This window comes from Nannospalax galili, unplaced genomic scaffold (genome assembly GCF_000622305.1).
Source record: "Nannospalax galili isolate Female #2095 unplaced genomic scaffold, S.galili_v1.0 scaffold5, whole genome shotgun sequence".
Lineage (NCBI taxonomy): Eukaryota > Metazoa > Chordata > Mammalia > Rodentia > Spalacidae > Nannospalax > Nannospalax galili.
The window spans coordinates 2,977,946-2,988,186 of NW_008353126.1; the positions used below are offsets into that span (position 1 = coordinate 2,977,946).

The 10,241-nt window shown below is 39.0% G+C and overlaps 2 protein-coding genes across 15 annotated transcripts in view; one reads left to right on the top strand and one right to left on the bottom strand.

The window, feature by feature from the left end:
• The window catches only part of Clcc1 (chloride channel CLIC like 1), a 31,867-nt gene extending 30,799 nt beyond the window's left edge, over positions 1-1,068 (top strand). For all 9 annotated transcript variants that reach the window (XM_008850420.3, XM_017802540.2, XM_029554697.1 and 6 more), the window contains one exon: positions 746-1,068. The gene's annotated coding sequence lies outside the window, so the exon portion shown is untranslated. The remainder of the gene's footprint in view (positions 1-745) is intronic.
• Gpsm2 (G protein signaling modulator 2) overlaps positions 300-10,241 on the bottom strand; it is a 50,525-nt gene continuing 40,583 nt past the window's right edge. For all 6 annotated transcript variants that reach the window (XM_008850423.3, XM_008850422.3, XM_029554688.1 and 3 more), the window contains 3 exons: positions 8,906-9,059; positions 7,418-7,635; positions 300-2,330 (listed from right to left, as the gene is read on the bottom strand). In XM_008850423.3, coding sequence (XP_008848645.1) covers positions 2,106-2,330; positions 7,418-7,635; positions 8,906-9,059 — 597 coding nt within the window. In that variant the 3' untranslated portion in view covers positions 300-2,105. The remainder of the gene's footprint in view (positions 2,331-7,417; positions 7,636-8,905; positions 9,060-10,241) is intronic.

The window sequence follows — 10,241 nt, forward strand, 5'->3', positions numbered from 1 at the left end:
AACCCCGCTAAAAAAAAAAAAAAAAAAAAAAAAAAAAAAAAAACCACTCAAGACTAAAATCTTGAAATTTTCAAGATTTTAGGTAGGGCTTTGCTTCCGGAAAAAAGACATTCAAAACAGTTTTTTGTTTGTTGTTTTTATTATTTAATACACGAAATACAGAATATCTTTTTTTTTTTTTTGATTCCCAGAAGTTAGGTATCTGAAAAAAAAATTTTACATGTCAATATTATTTTCTAGTTTATTATTGTAAACATATTTAGTATTTCATCAGAAAGGTAATCCTTTTTCCCTAAGAAACGAAAGAATTTTGCATCAAGATGTAACACAACTGTAGGAATGGAGTAAATTAATGAAAGGATACATACAGTTTAGATTTGTGAACATCTTTGCTTGTAAAGCAGTTGTCTCTACAGACTGAACCTGTTAACACTAACTGGTAAATGTATTCCCGAGATGGGTTTGTCCTCTGAGCTGTGGTCTGATTCTGAAGAGAAGTGAATGCCTCAGGTACAGACTGAGGAGAGGCAGGCAGTGCTGTCTGCACTTGACCCTTTTAATCCAAAATCAAATCCATTTTAAAAACATTAATTTTGGAGCCGAGTTGTGGATCTCTGTGAGATTAAGGGCAGCCTGGTCTACATGGTCAGTTCAAGGCCAGCCAGGGCTACAAAGTGAGACCTGTCTCAAAAACAAACAAACAAAAACACATTTACAATTTCATGTTTGTATTTTTTCATTACAGATCTCCATTTGGGGATGAAATCTACTTTGACAACCAGCAAGGCAATATGGTACTCTTGAATGACTACAGCAATTCAGGGAAGACTTTATTAAAGCAAGGTGAACATATTAAGGCCAGTTCATTACCAGAAGAGAGATAAGGCTTATTTCAGTTGACTAGCCAGTATCTGTCATTGGGGTTAAGGCATATTATACTGGCTTTTAAGAGAATTGGAACAGAGTAGGTAGCTGTTAAAGGACCTTTTAAAATGGAATAAGTGATGTTAAATTGTTTACAGCGTCTAAGAACCACTGTATACACAAAATAAACACATTTTGGTTTGATGTGCAGTCTTTGCTTAATGAATTTTCTTATAAGAAAAAGTTTCACACATGACTCAAGACTTGATTTGTTGGATATACCAAATGAGATAATACCATTATTGTTTTTGGTGCCTACCTTTTTTTGTTACAAATTTTCTAATAAAACCTAAAAGTCCCATAAAACATAATGCACAGTTTTAAAATTGATAACATCTAGGATAGTCTACCTTATATGACACATATGAAACTGAATTCATAGTTTAAGCTAGTGATTTTTTGGGGTCTTTTTGAGACAGGGTCTCCCTGTAGGTAGCCCATGCTGGCCTGGAACTCACTATGTAGACCAGGCTGGCCTTGAACTCACAGAGATCCACCTGCCTCTGCCTCCTAAGTGCTGGGATTAAAGGCATGCACCACCACGCCTGGCAGTTTGGGTTCTTAATCAAACCAAATGGTTTTGGTTTTTACCACATTAGGTCTTATAAAAGTTTGTTTTATATAGCAGTATTATGTAAGAGAAGAGACAAATAGCTTAAAGCATGCTAAAAGTAGTTTATTTCTTAAAAGTTTTTTTTTTTTTTTTTTTACACTGGCTTTGGCCTACAAATACATTGAAAATAATTATAACTATTTTCTATCTTTTTTACATTGGACAAGTACATTATTATTTTTATTAAATGGTGTAATTTCCCACACTAAGTGGGAAGTATAAAAAAATCATTGTCAATTAAGAGTCATTGTCAAGATTTTTTAAAAAGTTACCTCAGAGGATTGAATTCTAATCTAGGACTCATTAAATTCCTATTTTACAAACCCTAATAAAGTATTATAATAAGTTGCCCAAGAATAATCCCAGGCAGTAAGCTGATGGAGCACCTCTCAGGACACTCACCTTTAAACACAAGCGTCTAGAAGGTCAGTCCATTAGTACCTCATTTTACATCCTAAAACACATGGGCTGTACTGCAGTTCTAAAGGGTGAATTTCCCTGCAGTGTTCTGAAGGAAAATAGTCTTTTCTTTAGTAAGAAGTACCATAGCTATCTAGTGGTTTGCTGGTTATTTTCCTGAATTTTTAAATTCCAACAAAGCATTGTTTTGCAAAAGGTCCTTTAGCCCAAATTTATTTTCTCTGTTTTGATCTCTTTGCAAAAGAACTCTTTGTTCATCCATTCTTTTAGCCTGAGACCGTAAAATAAGGCTGAAAAAGTCTTCGTCTGGGACCGTTGGCCCCTTTGTGGCAGCAGGTGGTGGGGCACATCTTTGATCATCTAATCTGGATCCCTAAAAATTGATGAGAAAATTAAAATACATGACTGGTAAAGAAAATGCCAAGCTCTATTTCCTGTCAGTCATAACAGACTGCATCTATAAACACGTTGGGGGCTTTTTTCAGAAATTTAATCTTTAGACCTGAAACTTAATGAGAATATAGGATTATGTAGAGGTGCAGCTGTATTTTGATGAGCTTAATAAGTATATTATACTATAATAATTACTCATAAATAACCTGAAATTGAGATGCAAAGGCAACCCTGTCCAAGTGTGACAGTTTCAAGATTAGAATCTTACCATAATAGGTATCAGCAATAGAATTTGAATGTCAAGTCTTTAGAAATAAGTTATATACAAACCCTTGTAGAATTACCTTTAAAAACCTTAGGCCTATTGCCTGTGTGGCTACTTTGTGTGTGACAGGGTCTCCTTATAGCCCCAACTGGCCTGGAACTTGCTATTAGACTAGGCTGACCTTGATCTTACAGAGATCTTGCCTATGCCCACCCCCCCAATTCTAGGTTAAAGGCATGCGCCACCATGCCCAACTAAGTGCCTGCTTTTGAAAACTTTAATTTCACTACCAAAGCATTAGTTCTGTACTGTCGGGCTGCTTTCTTGCGATAGAGGCAAGAGTTGTTGAGCAGTTGGAACAGAGACCATATGGACTAAGGCCTTAAATATCTGTCCGGCTCTTTATACAGTTTGACTGCCTTTCATGGTACAAAGTTGAATCTGTTAAGGAAAATAGCTCAGACTAAACTTTCTTCAAGAAATAGTCTTATGATCCTTTTATTAGAAGCACATTAGAAATATTATTGGTGAAATAAAATATAAGAACTTAAAAGTCTTCAGTATAGTTTTAGTATTAAAGCTCAGGAGTAAGAGGAAATGTGATAGCTGAGAAGTGAGTATCCATGACATTGTCAGGCACTGTGCTCAGCACTTATCAAGCTTCACACATTGAACTTCACAACCCTGAGGGTGCCACTGTCCACTGGCCTACTCAACACCACCTTTACTCACCCATCTTTTGTTTGGAGACTCATTGGAGGCTGGCCTTGAACTCTTGATGGCTTCTACCTCCACCTCCCAAGTGCTGGGATTACAGAGTACATCTCTATGTTTGGCTCTTAGAATTCTTTTTAAAATTTGGTTTACATTTATTATTATTTGTGTGTATGATGCGTGTATACAGGTGTGTATATGCCATGGCACACATATGGAGGTCAAAGGACAACTTTGTGGAGATGGATCTCTGCTTCCATCCTTACATGGTTTCCAGGGATAAGAGCTCAGGTTATCAGGCTTGTGAAGCAAGCTCTTTAGCATCTTGCTAGCTCCTCTACCATAACTCCCTGTAATGGCCTGCAGTTAATGTGACCCTTGTGCACTTCCGTTTCTAGACCATTTTCTTTTTCCAAAATTTATGAGTGTTATGCTTGCATTTGTGTAAGTGCAACCGTGCCTAGACCCTTTTCTGATTTAGTGTTCTCGTCCTTTACCTGTGCCTTATTCATCTGCTCCCATAGTCAGGCCAGAATCTCATTACCTTTAGAAAAATAGCTGTTCAAGTCCCTTGCCCATTTATTGCCAATGCAGCAAGGTTGGGGTTAGGGCCTATTAAGAGGCAATTAGTTCTGAGGGCCCTGCCCCTTGAATATGGATTCAATGTTATTTTAGTAGACTAGCTATATTATTGGTGGGGCTTGTTATAAAGATGTGTGCAGGGCTAGCGTTATAGCTTAGTGGTTGTATACTTGCCAATCATGCTGGAGCCCTGGTTTGATCTCTAGTACTACAAAGATAAGAAAGGTAACCTCTTGCTCTTTTGTGCTCTTTTGCCCTTCTGTATCACACAGTACAAAGGCCCTGTGAGAGCCTGTGCATGCTGAGCTTTACAGCTTCCAAAACTTTGGGCCAAATACACTTCATTGTAAATTTCCCAGTAGGTGGTATCATAACAGCAAAAAAAATGAGCACTTTTGAAAACAAAATACACCTATATATGCATGTGTGTATGTGTATGAACAGATTTATTTCTGGATTTTTCTACTCTTTACCTTTATGTCAATACCACAGTTTGATTACTGTAGCATTGTAGTAACCTGAAATCAGGAATGTTGATTCCTTGAGAACTTGTTTGGAGGTTCTAGCAAGGGAGTGAAGCTACTTGTATACCCTTGACTGAAGACAGGTCCTTCTCTCCTGGGGAAGGTGGTCCTCTTTGACCAAACGAGAAGCTTCAGGAGGGATGCATGTGGAGCACTGAGGAAGGGGACACCCGCCTAGCCAGCCAGATTGCCCTCACATCCATGGAATGCAGATTCCTAAAGCTTTGTTCTTCCAAAGGATTATTTTGGATTTGGGTGTCCTTTGAGATTTTTTTGTATGGTTGTTTTAGGATAAATTTTTTTTATTTCTGCAAGTTTAGAAAATAAAAGCCATTGGGATTTTGATAGGAAGTGCATTGAATCTGACCATCATTTTGGCTAGCACTGAAATTTTAACAATGTAAGTTTTCTAGTACACAAACATGGGACATCTTTCCATTTATTTATATCATCTTTCATCTCAGCAGTTTTTTAAAAAAAATTTATTTTATTTTATGTGTATGAGTGTATTGCCTGCATGTATGTGAGTGCACCCGTGTTGTGCAATGCCGTAGAGGTCAGAAGAAGGCTTTGGATTCCCCCGGAATGAGTTAAGGATGGTTCGTAGCCACCATGTGGATGCTGGGAATCGAACCCAGGTCCTCTGCAAGAGCAATTAGTGCTCTTAACTGCTGAACCATCTCTTCAGCCCCTCTCAGTTTTGTAGTTTTCATTGTACATGTTCTTTGCCTCATTGGTTTATTTCTAAGTATTTTACATTTTTTGATATGATTGTAAATGAAATTCTTCTCTTTATGTGTATGAATGTATTGCCTGCATGTATGTAAGTGCACTCATGTCATGCAATGCCTACAAAGGTCAGAAGAGGAACTAGAGTTATAGATGGTTGAGCAGCAAGTGCTCTTAACCTTACTGAGCCATCTCTCCAGCCCCTGGAATTCCTAATTTCTTTTTCTAATTGTTCATTGTTGGTATACAGAAATGCAACAATTTTTGAGAGTTTTTTTTTTTTTTTTTGTACTACTTATCGCTTAGTCCTAATAGTTTTGTGTGGAATCTTTAGGATTGTCTACATATAAGATCATAATACCTGTGAATGAAGTTTTACTTCATCTTTTCTAACCAAATGTCTCCTGATCTACTGCTCTCCAAATCTGTACACAAACATTACACTCTGCTTTCCCTCACTGACACAAGCTGTGTGGTTCAATCATGCTCACCTACGACAGCTGTGCCCATGCCTCCTTGACTGTTCCATTAGAAGTCATGCTAGATTACCACCTAAGGGAGGCAAACCCCATCTTCACCCTGTGTCCCTCTATAGTATCCTCTCTCTCTGTAAGCAAACCTTGAAAGTTTTCTCTATTTCTTCTCTGCCTTTTAACCCTCTCATTTTCTTACTCAGTCCTGTCTCTACCATGCCAGAACAATACCTTTCAAAATTTGTAATCATCTCCATGTTGCCAAATCTACTTTAGTTCCATTATCATGTTGCTTGGCTTTTTGGGGGGGGGGTCTTTTTGAAACAGGGTCTCCCTATAGCCCCCACCTGGCCTAGAACTCAGAGATCCACCTGCCTCTGCCCTCCAAGTATGGGAGTACAGGCATGCGCCACCATGCCCGGCATTACTTGGCTTCTTAGCAACATTCCTTACCTAGTACACTTTGGGTTAGTCTTGGGTTCTATCTCTCTTTTTTTTTAAATGCAGCCCAGGCCGACCTCAAACTTTCCTTCTTTCTGCCCCAGCCTTTGGAGGGCTTGGCTTATTTCTTATCTATTCTTTAAGTATAATGTATACTTAAAGTTATAAGAGGGCTTTAATACCAGCTATATGCTGGCACTGCCCAAGTTTACTTCTGACTTGGGCCCCAGGTTTTATACAGACTACTCAACCTCTCTTGTTTTACTGTCTAACTGAATATCTCAAATTTAACATATCTATTTTCTCCCCAAATCTGCTTCTCTATTGTTCTCCATCATTATTAATTTGCTAGTAGTGAAACCTAAAAGAAAGTCATCCTTGAATTTTTCTTGCCTTACACCCTCCATCCAGTTTACTATCAGATCTCACTATGATTTCAAAATAGATCTGTTTCACTTACCACATTTACCACCACCTTAATCCAAGTCAGTAAGGCCTTTTGCCGTCTTGCCATACCAGCTTCGTAACTGGTTTCTGCACTAATACCCTTGCCATTCTTCCATCAGTATCCCAGGTGACCCTCTCCTATCTTCCTATAAGACTTCACCATGGCCTACAAGAGAGTAAATGACTCTCTTCCTGACTTCCTCATCTTCATTTCATACTGCTCTTCTCCTAACTCTACCTCAGTGACAACTGGCTATCTTGTCATTCTTTGAACCTGCTGGAGATATTATGTAAGGTGGGCATGGTGGCACCTTTAATCCCAGCACTTGGGAGGCAACAGCAGGATGATCTCTATGAGAATGAAGCCAGCCTGGTCTACATAGTGAGTTCTAGGCCAGCTGGGCCTACAGGGAGACCCTGTCTCAAAAAAAAACCAAAACAACAACAACAACAAAACAATAAAGGTACTATGAAAGAGGACTTGTTGTCTCTGCATGAAATGCTCTTCCTCACAGCGGATGACTTCACCTCATTCAGCTGTCTATACAAATGGTCCACATGGCAATCCAGAAAAGTCTACCCAACTCTATCCAAAACATGTTCCCTCAACCACTACACAGCCTGGTCATCACTGCCTGTCTGTCTCACTCTTGAGTAATATACACACTTACTCCCTGTGTTTCCCACTAAAATGTACGCTCCTTTAAAAAGCAAGAGCATCTTTGATACCCATACTAGCACATGGCACATGGATGGTGTTCAGCGGTTTTCTGAAAGGTGAATATAATATAATGCCCTGATACACAATGAGCCCATCCTGGGTAATTCTACCACTGCCAAAGCTCTCAGTGATGTCTGAGCTATTATACAGAGTGGAAATATATAGGCATACCTGACACTTCACAAGGATGTCGAAGAAGTCTTCATCAGGCTCTTTCCTGTCATTTGTTATTAGATGCTGAAGTACTGACTGATTGTTGTTTTTTGTCAGACGAAGCCCTGGCAAATTACTGAAACTGGCCCTCTGGTCATCCAGACGGCGGCTCTGTGAGCTGGCAAGAAGATCTAAAAATTCGTCTGTGTTGGGGGATACCACAGAAACAGATGGTGCTATGAACAGAAGAAAAAGTAAAAGAACACCAAACAGTTGTTAGGTACATAGTTCTTTCCTGCCGTGTTCACCTGCTTTGGCACTGTTTCTAGCTTTTCCTGGCAGGCAGGGAAGGATGAACCCCAAGTACTTTAAATGATTCACTTGGGGTTTAGTCAATTAGTCTATATTCTTTTATCCAGTCTGACCCATATATGTTATGGGAGTAGACTTCAGAAGTCTTCAGAAGGTTAATAATTTTTTTTTTCTGTGCCCTGCACAGGAATCATTTAATGAACTGAAGAGTTAAATGCTGCTGGCAAGTCTTTACACTACGGTAGGAATCATCTTTCATTAGCTAAATAGAACAATATAAGTAATGTGGTTTTAGACTTTCTAAGACTGGCAGGCCTTAGCTATAGGCTGCCTCTTCAGTCATCTCCAGGCTTTTAAATTTCAGGTATGAGATTTATATACAAACCAGAAGATGTATAACTATCACTTCTATTTGTTTTTATTCTTGAAGATGGAATCTAGGGCCTTAGTATTTGGTAGGCAAATGCTTTACCACTTAGCTATAGCCTGAACCTTTTCTTTTGAGTCAGGGTATACAGTCCAGGTTGGCTTTGAATTTGCAATCCTCTTGTCTTAGTGCTGGGTGCTAGGGCTACAGGTATGTCCCATCACACTCCGCTCTCATTTTTATTTTCAGGAGTCTGATCCCCACCAAACTCCAAGGAAACTAAGGAGGCAGTATAAAATACTTAGTAGAAAGCACACTAGACTGAAAACAAGATACTTAAAGGAACTGACACAAACTTGAATGTATAAATGCCAGCATTTCAGGTATACCTGGATTAAGAATCTTTTCTTATAATCCCTGTAATGAGAATTCTAAAAATAAATGAGAGTATCAAAGACAACTATTAAAACTGGCGGAGCCAGGGATGGCGGTACATGCCTTTAGTCCAGCATTCAGTAAGGCAGAGGCAGGCACATCTCTTTGAGATCGAGGCCAGCCTGGTCTGTAGACACAGTGAGTTCCAGGCCAGATGAGGCTACAGGGAGACCTTGTCACTAACTAACTAACTAACTAACTAACTAACTAACTAACTAATAACCAACCAGGGTAAAAGCCAGGATAATGGTACATGCCTGTAATTTCTGCACTTAGGAGGCAGGAGAATTAGGAGCTCAAAGCCAGCCTTGGCTATACAGGAAGCTTGAGGCCACCCTGGCCTGTCTCTAAATAAATAAGATAGAACTGGAGAAGCAGCACAGATAACGTACTTTTCACCATCTTGGGAGTGGAGGAAGCTGCCGCTGAGGCTGGACAGCAGTTGTTTTCTTGTAAGCAGCACCTTTGGTCATCCATCCTATTGCTTTGAAAGCGCCTTAGTAAGTCAAAGAACCCTTCATCTCCAATAGTGTCTGCACTGATTTTCTACAACATAGAAAGCACTCAGTTATTCCTCCATTATCCTTGGGTTGTTAGTGAACATCATTACGTACTCAAAAGGGAAAGGATAAAGGTTAAAAATTGGTCTTAATTTTCAAAAAGAATTCAAGTGTCAATATTGGTAATAAAATGCTCCCATATAAACCCAACAAAAAATCATTTTTAACTTTTTTGTTTGTTGTCTTTTTTTTTTTTTTTTTTGAGACAGGGTCTTTCTATAACCCCAGCCTGGCACTCACTATGTAGACCAGGCTGGCCTCCATCTCAAAGAGATCTGCCTGCCTCTGCCTATTTATTTTCAACTCAAAATCCCTGTATTTCTTTGGCTGGAGAAATATATCTGAAGCACCTTCAGGCAGCTCACAACTGCCTGTAGCTCCAGTTCCAGGGAATCCAATGCCCTCTTCTGGGTTACATGGAAACTGATATACATGCAGACACTCACTCATGCACATAAATAAAAATAAGTCTTATTTTAAAAAAGAAACCAAAACACGAAAGAAACAAAAACCCACAGCATGCTTCAAAAGTACAGATGACTTCAGCTCAGCTAAGGGCACTCAGAAGACTCAAGCCTGGAATCCTAGTTCTGCTGCATTCCTGAACCATTACACAGGGCTCTGCCATTTGTCCTTTTGTTAGTTAGAAGTCAAGAAGGGGATGTAAGTAAGAGTATACAAATATTAATGGGATTTTTGGTAGAAAAGCAACAGAAATCTCCAATTAAAGTCATTTTTTTCAAAGACTTCTTCCATTGACTGAAAATAGGGCTTGATAACATAGTATATTCTTTTTAAGTTATTTTGATCCTCTTATCAGAATATACTGTAGCTAGCTTAGAAAGTTTCCTTAATACTGATCAATAAGCCCATAACACCTTTATTCCCAAGTAAGTTAAATTCAATAAACTGCTACATTTCTTAATCAAAAAGAATTTTTTAAAATTCTGTGGTTATAGGGACTGGAGAGATGGCTCAACAGTTAAGAACACTGTTTGTTCTTGCAGAAGACCTGGGTTCGAATCCCAGCACCCACACAGCAGCTAACAACTGCCCATAACTCCAGTCCCAGGGGATCCGACAGCCTCTTCTGACCTCTGCGGGCATTGCACGACACGGGTGCACTTACCTACATGCAGGCAATACATGCATACACATAAAATTAAAA